General features: G+C 41.8%; 1 protein-coding gene across 3 annotated transcripts; it reads right to left on the bottom strand.

The window, feature by feature from the left end:
• Positions 1-1,084: 1,084 nt before the first annotated feature.
• RB195_015917 (uncharacterized protein) lies at positions 1,085-20,711 on the bottom strand (the record flags this gene model as incomplete). Of its 3 annotated transcripts, XM_064206854.1 has the most annotated exons (20): positions 1,085-1,247; positions 1,307-1,451; positions 2,936-2,999; positions 3,469-3,644; positions 3,699-3,768; positions 4,263-4,346; positions 4,410-4,496; positions 6,197-6,306; positions 10,252-10,430; positions 10,487-10,574; positions 14,785-14,842; positions 15,313-15,389; positions 15,448-15,517; positions 16,282-16,365; positions 16,431-16,517; positions 17,607-17,713; positions 18,017-18,181; positions 19,211-19,400; positions 20,060-20,193; positions 20,648-20,711. In XM_064206854.1, the coding sequence occupies 20 exons, from the start codon at positions 20,709-20,711 to the stop codon at positions 1,085-1,087; spliced, it is 2,202 nt and encodes a 733-aa protein (XP_064062735.1). The 3 variants fall into 3 exon arrangements, with proteins under 3 accessions (XP_064062735.1, XP_013292604.2, XP_064062736.1); XM_013437150.2 differs by lacking the exons at positions 10,252-10,430; positions 10,487-10,574; positions 14,785-14,842; ... (7 more) ...; positions 20,060-20,193; positions 20,648-20,711 and adding an exon at positions 7,426-7,480; XM_064206855.1 differs by lacking the exons at positions 1,085-1,247; positions 1,307-1,451; positions 2,936-2,999; ... (6 more) ...; positions 19,211-19,400; positions 20,060-20,193 and having other exon boundaries at positions 10,220-10,430.
• Positions 20,712-21,532: the final 821 nt, after the last annotated feature.

The raw sequence follows: 21,532 nt of genomic DNA, 5'->3' as shown, positions 1-21,532 counted from the left end.
AGCGTTGCAATAGATAGCGTCGTACAAACAGCATTCTGGAGGCGGTTGTTTGCAGTGATTCAGGGAGAGATGAGCGGAACTACCCCGACTCCATAATCTACGACCCCGTACACGGATACTCCACCTGAAATCCGCACCACCTCAGATTCGTGGTATGCTGCCTTCAAGATCGAAAAGGTACCCTTGCTAGCACTAATCTTCGTTACAGTTCATGATGGTCCCACCTCGATTCCACCTTCCCCACTGCTCCGCTTCAATTGCAGCCGACTACGCAACTGCACCGTTCTTCATGTAATTTTGACAAGCAGTTGCGTATATCGTATTTTTTCACTTTTTTTCCTGCCTTTCTCCTCATTCTATAACCAAATCGAACTGAAGGGAAACCCTATTGTTTTGATGCTAACATCAAAGCTTTAGAACGACATGAAGCACTGTGTATACGCGCTCGAAACGGCGCAGTGGAGGCAGCAGTTGGAACCGAGGTGGGACCATCGCAAACTGTAGCGTTGAGCGGTGCTCGCAAGGGTTTCAATACGCTCCTTACACTCCACCGCACCGCCTGGAGAGTCGCTGCGTACGCAACTGCAGTGTGCTCCATGTCGTTTTGACTCTACTGCACGAATCGTGCGCTAAGTCGTACTGTAAGAAAAAATTCGGAAGTTTAGTATGATTGTGAATTTGGAGATTAGAATGAAGATTAAAATACGCATTTACAAGTGCAACAAAGAGCTGGGATTTCCTGTTCCAAAATTTTTTCTGTGCCTAAAGCGGTTCGCCAAAAACATTGAAGGGCACATTCTTCTTCTTCAGGAAATCACCCACACGATTCATCCTAATCGGAGCTCTAATTTGAAACCCTTTACTGAAGATGGGCACATCTTCAGCAATGTTGTTAACTTTTTTGATTCAATTATTATATTACCGTTGGTGGTCCAGTAAAATGAGGCTAAAACTCCGATGAAACTGGACAGCTAACTGATTTTCATAACGTTCATCTCATGAACATTTTATTCATCTGCTAGAATAAGTAATGAATACATCAGTGACCATCTGTTCTCAATAGAAATCATTTACAATGCTTCTTTTATTTGCTTTTATCACTCTCTTCGCTAAATCTTTTGCTCGATGCTGATTTTCTCGATGATTTCTTTGCCTTTGAATTCTTCCTAATAATCATTAGGAGTAATATTGGGATGACTATAAAAATCAGTATTGCTGCAATTATCGCCAGAATTATGAAAAGAGTCCTGAAAAGGACTCATTTAGCTCAATCTCGTTGAGTTAAAGTTTCGCCGATGATCGTCACCAATCGTAATCGTCGTCTCCCTTCTTCCCATTGAAGTGATTTTCGTTTTCCGAGCCTTTGATTGATCGATCACCAGTATTTTTTCTTTTTTCCGTCGAAGTGTCCGTCGAAGTAGCTTTCGAACCACCACCATCTTCGTTTGTCCCTGAAGAACAGAAAGTAGCGCAGATAGGTAGGTAATTCAAACGCCTACGCTATTGTTATTATCTGTGACTAAGAGATCTAGAAATCTGAATATTTACAATATGTAGGATGTTCATGTTGGACAAAAAACAACGGAGTTGATTGTAAAAACGCAAATCTCAACAAGCAGTTGAAGTTGATGTCGCCTTTAACGGTTGCTACGCTTTCCACCACATTACAGACGCATTGTCCGTGAAAAATTCCAGTATTACCCATGTTCGACCGTTTGGATGCTTTCTGTAGGGTGATGAGGCGCTTGAGGGGATAAATCACTAATGGCTTTGAAATTTCCAGGCTCTGACAAAGGCGATAACGCCGAAACGTTAGCCGTTGTTTAAAATAAAGACGATCAATACCAATCTTGGCTACAGCTCAAGGAAATCAAGTAAAAATTCCAGTATTATTCTCTTCCTCTATCTCATTGCTACATAGAAATATGTACAAAGGTGAGTAGAAAGTCCCGTGATTTTTAAATCAACGAAATGATGTGATTCCTGATTCAAGATCAGGGACCTTATGATTCGTATACGAATCTACTTTTCTTTCTCACTGAAAACCAATAATTTTCTCTTATCGGAAAGATTAAACTCATTAAGTGACTTTATCTACCAATTACTGTTGTCCTTAATGCTTCTGCGACTACAAGAAGGACATTCAGACTGTAGGTGCATTAGAATTACTGCAAAGGAAAACCTTAAAAAAATGTTCGGCTGTACAGACTCATGGGAACCAGAGCTATAAACATTACGCACCCTACTTTCGATAATTTGTCGCAAAAAGACTCGTTAAAGGCATCACCCCACGAATCTGAGGTGGTACGGATTTCAGGTGAAGTATTCGTGTACGGGATAGTATATCATGGAGAGGGAGGTTATTCCGTCCATTTCTTCGTATTTGCCGCAAAAAAAACAGCCCAGAAGATGCGAACAAAGCTGGCGCGCTCCAATCGAACTCGTTGTGGAAAATAGCGCGCTGGAACGCTCGAAGCCGTATCTTCCGGGCCGCTTTTTACGGCAACTAGGAAGAAATGGATGGAATCACCCTCGTCTCCATAATCTACGATCCCGTATGCGAATACTCCACCTGAAATTCGTACCACCTCAGATTCGTGGGTTGATGCCTTTAAAATGAGGCAGAAAATAGACGTTCCAGGATTTCTTGGATTGCAGCTAAGTACGAACCTTCGATCGATCATGCAGGCAGCGGAATCTGTAACCGACTCCGCTACACCCGCCGTCTCCAATAGCAGTTAACGTGAAAATGAATAAATTTTGATGTGTCACTTGCGAAAAGGACTTTTTGAAAGGCGCAACGCTGTTTAAGCCCAACTGCTCAATACAAAAGAAGTGGACCGCTACGTAATGTTTTTGTTCCTTGCTGGAAAAAAAGTTCAAATGGAAGAAGCGCCGATCTATCTTAATAGAAACATTTCTGTTCAAAGCAAACCTGTCGTAGAGACGCCTGTTCCTGTACGCTGAGTTCCAGAATCCGATGAGGAGCTCTCCACGCCCTTAAAAATAAGGGTAAGTTCAATAAAAACATTAATTTAGAAGTTTTAGTTTAATTTAAAGAATTCATAAGCAGCTCTAGAAAGATCCTAAGTCTCCCAAGAAAGTGACAAAGTGCATCGAAGAAATTTATCTGATTCTCCTTTCTTTCCAGGTAAATAACAGTGGAATACTAGTGATTCTTTTTTCAACCCAAAACAGTAGCTCTTCTCGTAAATACTTCTATTCCCAGAGATTCTTAATGGGAAAAGTAGCAGAAACCAACAGGTGTCATAGTCGTTTTGAATATAGTGCTTACGAATCTTAAAGTGTGGCTAATGTTTTTCCTAGAAAAAAAGAAAACGTTTCCGAAATTCCTTTCTACACCACGTACGATACACTGTTTTAGAGAGACTACCATAAGTACTTTTGGACTTTTTCTCCTTTTTCTTAGGAGAATAGCTCTGAGAATATTCAAAAAAAAATCGACACCTCAGGTGCAGGTTTCGAAGATCCACTACCATTTTCTGAAGATCCACTTTCTGAAGATCCACTTCCTGGAGACGTGCCAGATCCGGGTGATCCAGTAGCAGATCCGGGTGATCCAGTAGTAGATCCACCATTCCCATTAGGTTCAGTGGATTCATTGGGTTTAGTGAGTAATATTTCTAGAAGTTTTTAGAGGATAAATAATCAGAAATAAATCAGTGATAAATACTAACTATTCCGTAAGTGTTTTCTCACACAATGTAGCAGCGTTGTATTCTCGTTGGGAGTAGCTTCCCAGTATTCCTAAATACAAGTAAGAAGACATGGTACGGGGATAATTCGCGCATATTTTGCAGAAATTCTTCTATGAGGACGTACGGTTCAAGTGCTCTTAAAAAATCGTGGATAAGTCATGGTTGCATTAGCATATTTTTTTCATATAAAACGATCATGATAAAATCGCACGCTATCTGAGTTCCAGAAGAGTAGTAGGGCTTTGAGCGGAGCTGTAGTCGCGAGAAGGCGACGAGGAGCTCAATGCGGATGCGTAAGCGGTTGCGCTCGAAGCGTTGGTGCTAGCGGTTGTGGTCGAGGTGGGACCATCGTGAACTGCAACAACAGAAGGTGATGATAGCAGAAGTCCTCCATCGATTCCAACTGCTACGTTTCAAACTAACTTTCTTTTGTCACCTTTGATTGTATCAGTACTACCGTATGTATTTTCTGCCCCCCCATTTATTCAATTATTGGATACTGTAGCGCGAAGATATCAGAAATCTTTCATTCGAACCACATACCAGCAGTTTATCGTAGTTTGTATTGCATAGGTCCTCCGTACAGAAACAAACAGCTCGCTCTAACGTCCAGCAATGCTCTGCATACTAAAAATGCAATAGTCAACGAAATTAAATTGAGTTCAATTTTTTCCCATTGCAAAAACAAACCCAAGGATCGTAATTGTAGATGTTATATTCATCCGGTACATCAAAGTAACAAGGATTTCTCGGCTCATACATGCACATATATTTTTCCTAAATATTACTTTATATGAAATGACTGGAGAACAGGTTTTGGTTGTTTTGCTTCCGATCACTTTATTTAGGGTGTTGCTAGTAAATAGATTGTTACAGAACAATTCTTCTGTCATCACGCTTGCGCTGAAATCCCCCAATACCTCTCTGCGTCAACGGTCGTCATTCTGACTATGCCTTTTCGCATGCTAGTTAGCCTCTCTGCCATTTCTACACGTTTTAAACTCTTTCCAGAAGAACAGGATGTATTCTTTTCTCCATCTATTCCTAGTCCACCTCTTCTGGATAATATTAGGCGTATGACGAATGAACATTTTTTCATTCTTTTCTTTGATGGAGAGATAAGATAAAGATAAAGAATAAAGCGTCTGGCGTTAATCAATCCGCTTGGGATGCGCCCCCACGTTCACTTCAATTCAGAATCGTTTGAGGTTTACGAACGTGTAACTGGCCCGTACAACGACTTCCGGGGGCCAGCCGATGTGTCATGTCAGTGTTTTTATCCTCCCAGACGAGTTTGGTACCAATTTTATCGAGCCCGGACAGATGAAAGGCTTGGTGAGCGCTAGGGCGGATTCGAACCTCCGATCGATTGTGCAGGAAGCGGAACCTCTAACCGCTACACTATATTCACCTCCTTTGATGGAAATAATTTCCTAGAATCACATCTTAATCTGTCTATGTAAAGTGTTCGTTAAAGTCCTAAGGGATTTTCTCGGAAGTGGTGACTATTTTAGCCTAACGTATAAGTTAGTGAGGTTGAGAGAAAGATGGTTTGTGAATGCCCTCTAAGGATTCAACATAAATGTCCACTTATATTTGGAAATCATGTTTCATCGTTTCGTTAGGATAAGCATTAAAAGCATCACCCCACGAATCTGGAGTGCTACGGGTTTCACGTGCCTTTGCCTATACGGGGTCGTAGATTGTGGGGAAGAAGGTGATCCCGTCCATTTCTTCCTAATTACCATAAAAAAACGGCCCGGAAGATGCGGCGCGTGCAGAGGGCAGGCGCGCTCCAATAGAACTCGCCGTAGAAAATAGCGCCCCGGAACGCTCGATGCCGCATCTTCCGAGCCGTTTTTACGGCGACTAGGAGGAAATGAGCGGGATCCCACCCGTTTCTGCAATCTACGATCCCGTACAGTGTTTCATACCATCGGTAATCCATGTCACGTCAGATTCGTGGGGTGATGCCTTTAATTGCTTATCTTGCTCTGATCTGATTTCGTACTTATTGAGGATATTGAGGATAAATAAAGCAAAACACAATCTTTTCCATCTTGGCCAAATCTTTTCTTCTCAAATTTTTCATTATCGTGTTTGAAGCTCCTGGTGTATCCTAGACTGTATTTTATGCTTTGTGATGAATAAAATTCATCATGTTGATCATTGATGCGATAGTGGGAGCCGGTGCTCTGACCCCGTTCACCTTTGGACGGTTGGGGAAGGAACCTCCTTCACTTTTAGAGAGTTGGCGAAATTATCCCCTTCACTTTTGGACGGTTTTCGAAAGAACCTCCTTCACTTGAGCTGCACTCCATGAGCTAAACCCACTTCATCTGAGGAGGGTCTGGCTTCTCCCTATCGCACCTATGATGTTGATTCTAAAAGTGGAGTTTAAAAATGGCTCATTTCACTCCTACTCAACCCATCGTGATCGCTATAAAATTGGTGTTTCAAAATTTTGAGGTTCTTACGTCAGCAGTTTCTTCTTTTTCCACCTCACTCAACTGTTCTCCATCAATCCCTTCATAGCATTTCAATGTATGCACAACCAATGGTACGATTGCTAGCAAGGTGACTAGAGCTAAAAAATAGTATTTTTAAAAAGACAGAAAGCTTTGCTACGCGCAATTTTGTCTTCAGCGATTGGTGAGGGTACTCGGCGCAAGGAGCCTTCTTTCTTTACTACTTGTACCACTGGGTGACACGGATTTCGTTTTGCTGATCATTTGTCCTCATTTTACTTACTAATATCTAAACTAGCAGTCCCCAGTAAAAATTTTCCCGTACATTTCACCGTGAATTTCTCGAGACGTTACGTATCTACAACACCGCTACTAACTTGTGTCCCAAAATCCGTCGCAAACCGTCGGGATTCTTGGAAGTGGGCAAAATTAAATTTTGAAAATACCATTCGAAAGTAAATAAGCTGCTGATTTCAAATATGAGATGTATCCGCGGGATATGCCAATGGCAGGATTGCGGAGATGTGAAAGTAATTAACGGGTAAAATATTTGAATAACAAGGATAGTAACTTTAATGTGGATACATTCTAGGAAACGCCGCCATCGTAAATGTTTCGACGTTTTGACTGAACTGTGAGTGGAATTTGCATGAATTCTACATTCACAGACTGTGTCTGAAAGTGTCGGGCGTTAATTAATCTGCTTGGGATGCGCCCCCACGTTCACTTCAATTCAGAAACGTTTGAGGTACACGAATATATAACTGGCCCATACAATGACTGGCGGTGGCTAGCCGATTTGTCAAGTCAATGTTTTTTTATCCTCCCAGACAAGTCTGGCACCAATTTTTTTTGTTGTTTTTTTAAAATGTTTTGGTACCCGAGTTGTCGCCCCTCGCAACAAATCCCCGTCAAAAATGGAATCGTTATCGCCAACGTCCTCGAGGTACAACGGTTTATTTATGATGTTTAGTTTTCAAAGCGATATGATACTTGGCGTGTTCAGGTGTACTCGTTGTACCCTGCCGTCGTTAGCGGCTACGAACAATTTATAGTCGGCCTCATTTTTGCTGCGTAGTGTGTTGATTGTAGAGATTATCATAAAATATGAATTCATCCTTGCTCGAACATTCTAGGAGTAAAATAAATTTAACAAAAGTTTGTCTTTTCTATTACTCAAAGCACGGTCCTGCAACTTTTTCGCTGAGATTCACTCCACAAGCTAAAATAAAACATACGGAACATAACGGCCGAGCTTCGAAGGTATTGAATAGCAATGAACCTGACAGCCATGAAAACCTTTCTCAGTGAAGTTTATCAATGTTTTCGAGCAGAACGTCCTCTTTGCATCACTGATAATTTGCCCCTGTGGTACGGTTTCTCAGATGGACTAGTTCCTATGCATTAAAGGCATCACTCCACGAATCTGAGGTGGTACGGATTTTAGGTGGAGTATTCGTATTCGGGATCGTAGATTATTGGGAGAAGGGTGATTTCGTCCATTTCTTCCTAATTACCATAAAAAAACGGCCCGGAAGAGACGGCACGTGCACAAGGCTAGCGCGCCCCAGTTGGACTCCTTGTAGAAAATAGTGCGCCAAATCGCCCCGAAGCCATATCTTCCGGGCCATTTTTTTTCGACAATTAGAAGACATGGACGGAATCGCCCTCCTGTTTATCATCTACGACCCCCGTGTACGAATATTCCACCTGATATCCGTACCACCTCAGATTCGTGGAGTGATGCCTTTAAGAATCAATTCGCCTTAGTTACCTTCATCAGGTATGCTATACTGTATACCTATTTGCCAGTTCAGCTCGACCTTCAAAATTTTTGGAATGTTCACTTCGCTGTACGCTACAATCCAGGTATACACGCAACTTTACCGTAAAGAAAGGCGTAAATGATCAGTTCTTGCTCTTGCTTCAAAATAAGTTCATTATAGTTGTTGTTAACATTGTTTTTCTCTTCATTCCAAAGCTTTGCACTCCTTCGCTCTGCAACCATTTTTGGATAAAGATTCTACAACTAAGAAATGGGAACTCTATCTATATCTACGTAAATGTTCCTAATCCCCTCTAAGTCGTTTGTTAAAATGTTGGTTGCCTTCTGAAAGGAACGATGACGTCCTTCTTTTCATTTTCCTTTGACCAATCCTTACTTGGTGTAATGTGAAGAATCAGCATACCTATAGGTAATGTACCTTGGATGTTGAACTATAAACACTCAACCTTGCAGCTTTGAGTATCACAGGAAGAGAGGAGGAAGATGATTATAGTCGAAGTCTGTTGCGATTGCACAGGCACTGGGCTTGGACCACGTATGACCAACTAAGCCTTTCATCCTTCTGAAGTCGACAAATTAGTGCTTCAGGCGTTCTGGCGCACTATTTTCTACAGAAAGTTCGATTGGAGCGCGCCAGCCCTGCGCGGCGCCGCATCTTCCGAGCCGTTTTTTTACGGCAATTAGGAAGAAATGAACGTAAGTATAAGGAATAGTAGATTATGGACCTCCTCTCCATAATCTACTATCCCTTATAAGAGTACTCCACCTAAAATCTGCACCACCTCAGTATCGTGGGGTGATGCCTTTAATTGAAGTCAAAGGCGTTGGCACACCCCAAAAAACTCGACGAACACAATTCTCACACACAGTCTCATCCATAAATCAAACATTTTGCACGGTTACAACGGCGGCTGCGCATATATCAAGCTTGTAACTAATTCGCTCCAAACCACCTGCCTAAGCACAGTAGAGTAGGGTCAAAATGATACGAAGCACCGTGCAGTTGGATAAGCGGCTGCGCTTGAAGCGACGCGGTTGAGAACGCGGTTGGAATTGTAGTGGAACCGTTGCGCACTGGAGCGAATAATGACGCTAGCAAGGGTCCCCTCTCGATCCTCAATCGCTACTCTCCGCTCCATTGCTTCAAGCGCAGCCGCTTTTGCTGTTGCACAGTTCATCATGTCGTTCTGACCCTACTATAGTGTCTTCATTGATATGCGCTACGATTTCTTTCAAGTTCACTTCCTTCAACTCAACTAATCAACTTTCTAGGATCCCAATCGCTGTTTCCAGACGAAAGTTCATTCGTACAAAAAAAGAACGGCTGCTGTAAAGGTGTTCCACCGCTGTCGTTCAATCATGTGGTTTGATACGGGAGCAAAGTGAGACTGAACAGTGAGTGGTCTGGCGTTAGGAGTTGCGAGTCATGAGTTAGCTTATTCCTCGAGGAAACTTGTGAGATACGTTGCCGATGGGACCTTGATGTTGTCTTTACAAATTTTATTTCTTACGGGTGAAAAAAAAAACGCAGAATCAGCGCCAGGTTTATTCAAGTCTATTCTTATTCTCCGAATGCCGGCGAAAAGGCTTCTTTAATATTGGATGTTTAGGTTAGATTATTTATTAGATTTTTTATTTGTTGTTATTTATTTTATTTTATTTTATACTTTATTTTACTTTTATTTTATTTATGATTTAATAGGTTTTTTTTCATTTAGATTTAGATATCTGAGCCATAAACATCCAACTGAGTTTGAGGTACGGAAAACTTTCTCGTCAATATATTCCTCTGATCCTGTCAACTTAATGACTTTACTTTTGAGCACAATAATTCCATAATCTGGAGCTTTCATGTGTTTCTAAAACGACATCAACCCACATTCTGAGTTCTGGAATCGTTCTGAGATTTTCATCTCGATTTTTTAGTCGTTATTGTGATATGGTGTCATTTTGTCCTCTACTTTTTTAGAATTTACCTATCTCAAACTAACATTTACTGTAATTTGAAACTTTGATGTGGAAATGCGCACATCCTCGTAAATATTTAGCGCTGCTCTTTTTCTTTGATTCGATTTATTATTATTTAGTGTCTTGTGAAATGGGACTAGAGCTGTTGTGAGCTAAGAGCAGTCAACTCATTTTCACAACTTTCATCTCATAGGCTTCTCATCAATCAGATGCAATCAGTAATGGATAGATCAGTGACCATCTACTCTTTATATAAATGGTTTACATTGCTTCTTCTCTTATTTGCTCTTGGTACTCTTTCCGCTCTTACTTTTGCTTGATTTGCTTTTGGTTGCTCTACTTCTGCTAGGATTTTTCTTCCCACTCGATGCTGACTTTCCTGATGCATTCTTCGCTTTCGAATACTTCGCAATAACCATTATGAGTAATATTGGGATGACTATGAAAATCAGTATTGCCGCAATTATCGCCAGAATTATGAAAAGAGTCCTGAAATGGACTCTTTCAGCTCGAATCACTTTTAACGTTCTCATGATAATCGTCACCAGTCGTAGTCGTCTTTGTCCTTCTTTTTTCCGTGAGAGTCGCCGTCCGAATTTTTGTTTGCCGGATCGTCAGTACTTCCGCTTCCTGCTGAAGAACAGAAAGTACCAAAAATAGATTGGTTATTGAAACACCTACGCAACTGTTATTATCCGTGAATATGAGATTTGAGAATCTGTAAATTTACAATATGTAGAACGTTTATAACGAATAGCGGACAATGACGTTGGTTGTGAAAACGCGAATCTCAACAAGCAGTCAAAGTAGATACAACGTTCAACAATTGTTAATCTTTCCCTTACATCAGAGACGCATTGTTCGTGATGAATTCCAGAACAATTTCTTTCATCTGTCTCATTGCTACACATAAATGTGTATAAAAGTACTTAAATAGTATTGCGATTTTTAAATCACCGGAATGATGTGATTCCTGATACGAGAGCAGCGACCATATGGTACGTATGCAAACCTACTTTTCGTTGTCACTGAAAACCAACGTAGCTACCCCTGCGGAAAATGTGACCACAGGTTGGACATTCAGACTGTACATGAATCAGAGGTACTGCAGAAGAAAACTTTTCTAAAGGTGTATCTATTGATAGTAGATGCAGAAAATGGATTTGTGATCTGCGTGTTCGAATCTGCGCCAGTCGGCGCTTCTTATTAATCGGAGAAACGACCATCATCTTTCTCCTTCCTTCGTTAATAACTTCAGACTTCTCTGACACTCACTTTGCTTGCTTTCAGCAAAAAGCCTTGCCTTGGAATTGTGTTTTTTTTTTCTCAAGCGAAGCTTCTTTCGCACCTTTTTACATAGGTTAATGGGAGATTTTATAAATGTTCTTTTGCTTTCATTTTGCTAAAAGAATCTCAGTATTATACATTTAGAGGGAATTCAAAATTGATTTTACATCTATATTCCCTGATTCCGCCAGAATTTGAAAAAATATTCAAAATATTAAACAAGGTCCTCTCGTCTTTCTACTGGGCAGTTAACACAAAATTATGTGCAAATGCGAAATGGCATGAGGGTCATCATCACGCTGGTAAAAATGAGAGCGCCACATCAGATCACGTAAACTGCTAACCACAATTTGAGTAGCTATCTACATGCATTTAACCAACTTTTCTAGAAAAGGAACTGGGAAACATCTGGCAATCTATAGGTGATTGCGTACAGATTTCCGGATGCTTGCCAGTTCCTATTGGTCTATAGACGTGCGAAAGGGTACATTAAAGGGCATGCGACTGTCACGGTAAAAAAAAAACGGTTCGCTACGTCTCGTTAGCCTTTTGACAAAGTCGCTTGCGATTATTGCGCAGTGTAGGCGCACCAATATTCTCACTGTTTCCAATTTCTGCCGTCATGGATCTCAATCCTGTCTTATTGTTTTCCTGTGACCAGTCAAAAGGGAAGAATTTAAGGTTTCGTTGTGTCACTCAGATGAGAAAAAAATTTGACAGAACGGTTTATGTTTTGATATCAAAGAAATGGGAACTAAAAATTGGGGCCGCTTGCACGAGCCTGAGTGCTACTTGCTCATGGTGTCCTTGCTGTAACTTAACGCAATTAGGCGTTTGAGTGTACACATAGGAAACGTACGATCTACATAACCAGCACTGTTATATGGCGCAAGATTCCCATGCATTGCAAAAAGGTGCTGTCGTCCAGCAACTGCCTGAAGGGAGCATTGGATCTTTGACGACAACCATTCGTTTCGTCACGCTGAACTGGCGAACACTGTCGAGTGAACTCTAACAGACCGCCCTATAAAGGCTTCTGCAATATCTCTCTGTACCATTTGCTGCATTGCAGGAAACACTCATGAGAGATCGGTCCGTTATCAGCATCGAAAATTACACCATATACTGCGGCGATGCTGATGAGAAGAAAGTAGGTGGTTGTGCGATAGGTGTGAGGAAAGATCACAACAACCTGGTGGAGGAATTTGGCTCAACGTCGTCTAGATGCGCCTTTGTACAACTGCGGGATCGCAGAGGACGTAAACTCTGGATGGTAAGCGCCCACGCGCCTACGGAAACCATTGTGGACAACATTAAGGACGCTTTCTACGATGAAATCAATGTGTTGATGTTTAAAATACCCAGCCAGAAGATGGTCATTGTCGGAATTGACGCAAATGTGAAGATGGGACTCGAACAACAACCCGATATGCTAGGAAAATGGCACTCCAATCCCAAGGATTTTTCTCGTCAGAACGAAGTCGAGTCAAAGTTTGAGTTTCACCATGTTGTCCAATGTGCGACGGTGGTCAGAGTCGAAAGCAATGTCCCAAATAGCTCTGGATTTGAACATTGGGACATTGCTTTCGACTCTGACCACCGTCGCACATCGGACAACACGGTAAAACTCAAACTTCGACTCGACTACGTTCTGACGAGAAACATCCTTCGGTCGGATATCCGGAAATCCAGAGCTGTTTGGGATATTGCTTTCGACTCTGACCACCGTCCATTTCTTCTCAGCCTTAAGACACGGTTCCACAAGAGGAACAGAGGAGTACCTACTCAAGAAAAAATTGACATGGCATGTCTGAAGGACGAAAAACGCAGAACGAATTTCCGCCAACGTGTGTCTATTCATGTTGGAGGACGGACCAGGAGGATGCTTTGCGATGCGGATTCCTTTACAAAGTGCATCCAGGACGCTGCAAAGAAAACCCTACCGGTTCAAATGCTGCGGAAGTAGTTTGCCTTTGCATCTGCGAAAACAAGATCCACGTACAATTTTGTATGTGTCGCCCGCATCACTGATGATTTCAACCGGAAAAAGCGTCTTTGAAGAAAGTTGTATCGTCAGCTGCAACAAGGCCGGGATAACGAGTGGACGTCGAGAGCGGATGAGTTCGAGAACTCGTGGGAGGACAAGAACCCGCGGAAAGCCTACGCTTTATCAATGCAGTATAGCGGCAAGATGAAAAGATGCTCTCCAGTCCTCAACAGTGCCAGAGGAGTGAGTGTCGGTGAAGCAACCCTTCCAATTTGGAGGGATCACTTCGAGACCTTGCTGAACAGGCAATCGCCATCAGCCCATGAACTCGAGCACGTTCATAAGCTAAAATATGCGGTTAACGAAGAGCCACCGACCGAGTCGGAGGTTCTGGTCTGTATCCAAAAGAAGAAAAATGGAAAATCTGGTGGAAACGATGGGAGTAGCAGCAGAAATGCTGAACTATTTTCCTTCGTCTGGGATTCGTGAAATGACAATGATCATCGTTCAATATGGATAGACGAAAGGATACCCGATTCGTGGAGACAAGCTATCATAATTCCAAAAAAAAACTCCACAAAAAGTTATCCGTCGCGGGTCCATGGAATTATCGAGGAATCTCCTTGTTGCGTGTTGTGTACAACGTTTTGGAGCGGATTATCCTGGACCGAATTATTAAGCATCGAGAATAAACAACGCGCGACGAGCAAGCTGGCTTTCGTCCTGGCCGATCTGCGACTGACCAGACCTGAAGAACAACGGCAGCTACAAGAGAGATGTTCATCAAAGATGCGCTAAGGTCACTTCTGCATTTAACTCCTTAACGAAATGCCGTGGTCAACCCCATCACCAACGAAGTCAAGCTGCGAGCCTACCTATCCGCAATCCGCCCCATCATGATGTACGGATCGGAGACTTGGGCAGCAATATCAACGGTGATGGAGAGGCTAGACTGCACGGAACGAAAGCTGCTTAGACGGCTGTTTGGCTACCAGGCCTAGCGTATGCCACAAAGAAGAGCTTTACGCGGAAGTCGATGTGGTGTACCGGCGGATGACACGTGGAAGATATCAACGCCATCGGAAGTGGTAAAAGAAAATCGTCCTCACTTCTTTGGTCATATATTAAGAAGACCGTCAGATCGCCTTGTTCAACGAGTTCCGAGGAGTTTGCCGGGACCGAGCTGGAAGAAGCCACCTGGCCGAAAACGAAAGTTCTGGACTGAAATGGTGAAAGAAGACCCGAGGTCACTTTGCGTGGATAGGCAGTCCAGACGAGATGTAAGGTTTCGCAGAATATGGAATAGTGATGAGTGGATTGATTCGCATAAGATCGAGAAAGTTGGGAAGAGCTATGTTCATGGACGACACAAATCGACGAAGATGCGAGTAATCGCGTCAGGCGACGACTTCAGCCCGCCGATTATGTCAAGTCAAAGTAAGTCATGAAAGGAGATGAATGCTAGCCGAGGTTCTTTTTTTGTTAACAAGGTTGAATGGGAGAAACGCTGATTCATCTCAAAACAGAGTCTAACACAAACAAAAGACAAACAAAAGATTTAAAGCAAACCTGTACGACTCGTAGCACTGCTGCCGGTACTCTGATCTCCAGTAGCAGTTGAAGAACCCTCAAAAAAGAATGAGAATCTTGACTAGAATTGCAGCTTGAAATTTTATTTTTAGAAAAAGAATTCTAGCAAGAGTTTTGGAAAGATCCCAAGTGTCGCAAGATAATCAAGCGTAACATAGAAATTTGTCCGACTATCATATCTCTACTTGTAAATAACATTAGAGCACTACCGCTTCTTTTTTCAACCCAAAACACCTATTTCTACTGGCATATACTTCTACGCATAGGGACAGGTGATGGCAAAACTAGCAGAAAGCAAAAGCAGTCGGAACCGTTTTGATTGTAATGTTCAGCGGACGGATTTTGTGGCTCGCGGTCGTCCCTCCCCCCAAAAAAAAGAAAAAGAAAAAAGAAAAGAAGCGTTTCCAGATGTCTTCGTTGCGTTGCGAAACGGTGTGCAAAGCAAATTCGTAATGCGTAGTTTTTTCCAGGCCAAAAATAGCTCTCAGAATATTTAAACATTAACACCTGAGGTTCGGATTCCGATCCGGAGGCACTCGTACCCCCCGTGTTTCCAGCTTCTGTAGTGTTTTGTGTATTCGTTTCTAAAATATTCTTTGAGGACAAGTAACCAGGAACATTTCAAAAAATCTGAGCGGTTACTGTTCTGTATGTGTTCTCTCACACATTTTCTTAACGGTTCATTGACAATTTGAGTAGCTTCCCAGTGTTCCTAAATGCGAAGAGGTAGAAATTTTGTAGTCTTAATACATACGTGCTTCGCAGTAATTTTTGTAGAAGAACGAATGATCTAAAAACGAATGGGATACTGGCTTATATTCTATATTTTGTGTTTTAAATGCGAGATATCGTAGAATTTTTCATTCTACTATGTAAGATACACTAATCATTATCAGTATGTCTTACAATTTCATGGAAGCATGAACTTCAGAAAGCGTTTCAATAGTGCGCAATAAAAGCGCGCGTGATTTGGTTGCCTTAAAGACATCACCCCATAAATCTGAGGTGGTACGGATTTCAGGTGGAGTATTCGTATACGGGATGGGAGACTACGGAGAAGGGGATGATTCCGTCCATTTCTTCCTAATTGCCGTAAAAAACGGCCCGGAAGACACGGCTTCAGGCGTTTTGGCGCACTATTTTGCACAGGGAGTTCGACTGGAGCGCGCCAGCCTTGTGCGGCGCCGCATCTTTCGGACCGTTTTCTACGGCAATTAAGAAGAAATGGACGGAATCACCCCCCTCTCCATAGTCTCCCATCCCGTATACGAATACTTCACCTGAAATCTGCATCACCTCAGTATTCGTGGGGTGATGCCTTTAAGCAGGCCTTAATGGGGTTACCCAGTCAACGGGTGCAAATAAACTTTCTTTGCTACCACTGTTTGCATCAGTACTGTCTTATGCATCTCTAGCTTTTATTTTTTCAATTGTCTGAAACATTAGTATTAGAAATCATTCAAACAAACCACATACCAGCAGTAACTGGTAGTTTGTATTGCATAGGTCCTCCGCACAGAAACAGAAAATTCCTTCTAACTTCCAACAATGGCCTGCGAACTAAAAATGCAGTAGTCCGTAAAACTGAATAATGTTCAATTTTTCTGCTGAGTACAAAAACAAACCCATTCATCGTATCTGTATATGCCATATTGATCAGGCTCGTCAAAGGTACAGGGATGTTTGGGCTGATACGTGCACATATATCTATCCTAAATATTACTTTATACTTAATGAGTGAAAACGAACAGTTTTAGATGGTTGACTAGCGATCGTTCTAGTCAGGATTGTGATAATAAATTATGGGGATGTTGGATGGTTACGCAACTGGCCGTATAATTCTTGTATCGCTACACATGAAGTCTTCACCTACCATCTGTGAAGATTCTCTCAGTTTTGGACCGCATTTAAAGCGCAAGTGATCTCCCTTTCGTGTCTTAATTCTCTACTATTTTATCTTCTTTAAATAAATATGTTCTAAATACTCTTGACAGTGACTGAGGTTTGTTCCGTTTCATCAAAGAAGAAGGTTGTTTATATGGAAAAACCAAAAAAAAAAAGTTTGAGAATTGCCTCCTGCTCCTTTCATCGAATTATGGGACTTTCTACCATTTCCAAAAAAATTATTTTGATTGCAGTTAACGTGAAAAGCGTATAGACATCCTTCACATCAATTGCATTGAAATGGCCCCTTTGAACTGCATGCTCATTCCACTGTATATTCGGGAATCTTGAAGGTATTTTCCCCCAGGGTTGTAACCGGGCTCGCAAGTGACGAATGGCTACAGAGAGCCCGAGGACGTGACTCGCAGCGGCTAACAGCTTCTGCACATTCGCAGAGCAGCTAGTCAGTTTTGTGGCCCGGCGTAGTGAGTAAGCCTTACTGATAGGGGTCTCTACCAGGAATATTACACGGTTTATGCGGGTGACAACCCATAATCGACACCTACGAAACACCATCTGTGTGGCACTTGGACAAGCGCACCCTGTAATGAGGCTAAGCGAGAGAGTGTTTGTTAGCGTGTTTAAGGACCTAAAGTGATTGTGTAGTGTTTTTTAGACATCGTATTTTATTTGATTTGTTATATAAATGTGCGTTTGTCGGTGTTCCTGCTTAGATCTGATTGCGTACTTATTGGAAGGAATCGAAGGAATACCACAGGTGTTGCCCTGCTGCCAACCTCCGGTCAAAAGTTTTCCTTGAAGTGTCGAAATTTCTAAGAAATCCCTTATTTCAAATTCATTAAAGGAACTAGAGTGGAACTAATAAAATCGTTGTTGAAAACCGTTGAGGATCTCACATCATCTGTTTCTTCTTTTTCCACCACTGACAACTGACCATCACTCCCTTCGTAGCACTTTATTGAATGAACAAGCACTGGAGAGATCGTAAGCAAGATGACCAGAGCTGAAAATTATTGCTAAAAAATATAGGAAGCCATTTTCTGCGCAACACTGTACTCGAAAAATCCCACGTTAGCGCTGCTCAATTTACTTATTTACCATCTAACAGGGTGGTGCCCGTGTACTTTAACCGTGTAATTTTAGCTTCTTGTTAAAATGTGGATTGCGATGTGCATTATTATGCTTTGAGACATCAAACGAATAGACCTTAATTCGAATTGCTTGGCTTGCAGACTGAGAAGAACGTTTTTCTTGTCTCCTTCTTTACACTTCCTTGATGCATTTGATGATTGATGCATTTTCTGACCTTCCAGGAATTGCATCAACCAGACTGGGACTCCAGTCTGACGTTTGGAATCCTCCAACATCACTACTCGTGGACGTTGGAATGGATGAACTGGAGGAAGATCCCATGCTTCTTTGATTCGAGAGGGTAGAGCATCATCTAGCCCGAAGAAGGCCGGTCGACGATCTGTATTGCAACGAAACATACATCAAAGGCAGCCTTACGAGCAGACCTTCGGATGTAGCTGCCGAGGAAAAATACTTGGACGCGTCTACCAAGATGGTGCAGGATGTGGATTGCTGCGTCCATTTTGCTGCTGTGAGACATCGCTTGATCCACCTTAATTCGAGTGATTTGGCTTCCAGACTGATGTAGTCGTTTTATTTGTCATTCTTCTCATTCCTTTTCCGTGATCATTTCGTCAAGTCTGACATTAGGACGTGACTTAAGTTCAACATCCGCAGTAGTCGAATAATCTGTACCCGTCTCTGTCCTTTTTATCCAGTGCAAAACCGCTTTAGTTTTATCGGAGTTTTCCTGATGAATGGGACCACTTGTAACCTAAGCAAGACCTCACTATTATTTACATAAGGAGTCAACCGATGTACATCTCGAATCCTTAGTTTAAGACTATTTCCTGGCTTCTTCTTCTCGATACCTCATCCATTTCTTTGTAGTTGTACTGAGAAAGTGAGATAAAAGCGTCTTTCCAGAGGTTTCCTGGTTTTTGCTAAGTCCTTAACGAGTCGTGTTTGCCCTCTATTATATATGTGTTCGACTTTCTTTTCCGATGTTTGCTGCAGGCTTTGATGATTTTGTTCACGAACTGCCGAGTATTTCAGAGGTCATGCCTGAAAGAACTCACATGCGTAAGGTTACCGTCGCCTCCCTCTTTCTCCCTCACAGTAGGCACAGTTTTTGTTTTCTTTCTGTGAGAAATACTTTCATTGTGACGACGAGAGATCAATGCGGCATTAGGTTCTCTTTGGAGTTCACTTGAACAGGTGCGATCGCGTAGCTTGTGTACGCTTCTAATAAATCGTGATTATAGATTGATCAAGAGCAAAATCATCGAGCTTGGTCGATGGCGACGTGCGCAAGATACGTGCTTCCTTCTGTGAGCTGGAAGAATATATTTTCCCTCACAAGTAGTTTGTTGACTTTCTTTTTATTAAGCTTCACGTCCTCCCTTTCACTAACGTCTTTTGAAGACACCTAAAAATGCCAATATATTCGCCTTCTGTCTACTCTGCTGGCATTGATGAAGTTTATTAAAGATAATTCTCCATGTGGGGCAGGCGCCAGCTTCCTTCAATTCCACCGATTCGTAGTGGAGATCATCCGCATCGACATTGATACCCACTGCGGTTGTGTGAGCGTTGTCTGTGAATGTGAACGTCGGTGTCTTAAATGGAAACTGCGCTGAAACTGGAGCGATATGCAAATTCGATTGTTTGAGATGCAATGCGCTTTATATTCGCAAAATAGGACGTGAACTGAGTGAATCAATGAGGATTTAGGCAGTAGGCGGAGAGGAAATCCAACCTTAGCGCTCGGAAAGCTCATCGTGAAAAACTCAATGGTAACGGTTTTAGGGTAGTCTTGAAGATACTAGAAGATAAGATAAGGTAACGGTCAGCACGACAAACACCGGGCATTATGGATTTCTAGCAAGAATGCAAGTAACACTCAGGCACCGCAGCAATTGTCAACGAAGAAACCAGGAAAAGAAAGGATATTTGGTGGTCAAAATTGCAAATGGATTGACGTTTCAAGCATCCAAAGGAGACTTGAGTCTCACGACGTCATGATGTTAAGCATAATCGGAGTTCCTCTTTGTTAGACAATATATTTTTCATTACATGCTATCCAGTCATAGGGCTCCCAGTAGAGCTTGCATATGGGATCGCATAGATGCATCATCATCAACAACCCATTATCGTACAAACTCTACTAGCTGGCAGTGTTCAATCCATATTCGCAATTTCTGGAGGCGTACACAAGTCGTTTCCTTATGACAGTTTTCACATTGTGTAATCTACCAACGACGACCGGTTCTCTCACGTTGTCTTGTCGGAATGAAGTCAGCTTATGTTTTGTTGCTGTTTGTTGACATTTACAGAAAATCTCTATCGAAACTAAAGTCGTTATCATCATTCGAAGCATTCCAGCTCCTCGCAACGGTTGTTTTACAGCTTCTGGAAAGAAGAGATGTTTATATTCGAGTATCAGGTGTGCTCATCATGTCGTGCCGTGGTTTGCCGTGGAGAACAATTTACGTCTGCTCTTGCTAGCTTTCGATTATGAGCGCTTCGAGGAGGAATTATGATTAAATCTACAAGATTTGAGAAATTTGATAGATGTTAGGAGGTAGAGAAGTGGCGCCGCCTCAACTCGTACATATTTTCTTTGAGAACTCTACGACTCATTGAAATAAAAAAGGTGCTTTTGCGCGACAGATATCAACGATCCCGTTGAACGAAGAAATTGTTTATGGTAAGATGAACAAAGTCTTTGAAATTTCATGATTACTTCATTTACGGGGTCATTCGGGAGAAATTTAGAATCCATAAGAATCCAATTTGGAACACGTAGCGTAAGGAATTTGAACGCTATGCCTGAGCTCTACTGAAAGAAGCTAAAAAGACATACGAATCATAGCGACTGAGCTCCGCAACCAATGAATAGCAATGAACATGATGAGCGCGGCAGCCATCTCTGTAAAGCGTATCACTGTTTTTCTACAAGCCGCCGTTTTTGCTTCACTATTAACCGATTGCATGGCTTTTTAGATGGGCTAGCTCCTTAAGAGCATTGAGAATCACACCGCTTTTATTGTATTTGTTTTGTTGTATTATATTGTGTATTTTTTATAACATTTACATTTACATTAAATTACATTTATTTACATTATTTACATTTTACATTCTACGCATGTATGCAACTTCAACAGAAAAAAGCATGCAAGTTTTGGTTTTTCTGTATGTTTGAAAGGAGTCATAGCTGTTGTAAACATTGTTTTTTTTCTATCATCACTCACATTGCTTGCACTTGCTCTGCATTCTAATTGTTCGCTTTGCAACTATCATCAGCTATATAGCAAGCTTCTTCTGCCACGAATTCTGTCATGTTTTACTGATGCTACAACTTCTTTGATTCTGTTACTTTTTGACCTTAGTTTCATAACTTACTCGAATGTCAAGTGCTGTTTGGCGAAAAATTCTGTCATACGGAAAAAGAAAAGGTGCCGCTAAGATGAGCGCATTTGCTACTCGCTTGTTTATTTACACCAATTGTGCGTCCAAAAAAAGAAGAAAGAAAGCATATTTTGCCTGAGTCAGAAAAAAAAAACAAATAGAGAATTCCGCACTCACTCCATTTTCTATAGAACTAGGAGAAGTCCTTCTGGTGGCGTATAAAAATGTCGAACATATTGTTCTTCTCATGCGAAAAGTGTAGAATACTTTTCTGACATTGGTTTCCTTGAAATAGAACTTTTAGTATCAGTCAATCTATCCACCTACTAAGACCGGGATC

The sequence above is a fragment of the Necator americanus genome, chromosome V (genome assembly GCF_031761385.1).
Source record: "Necator americanus strain Aroian chromosome V, whole genome shotgun sequence".
Classification (NCBI taxonomy): domain Eukaryota; kingdom Metazoa; phylum Nematoda; class Chromadorea; order Rhabditida; family Ancylostomatidae; genus Necator; species Necator americanus.
The sequence above is the reverse complement of the archived record's forward strand: the minus strand, read 5'-3'. Positions and strand labels throughout refer to the sequence as shown.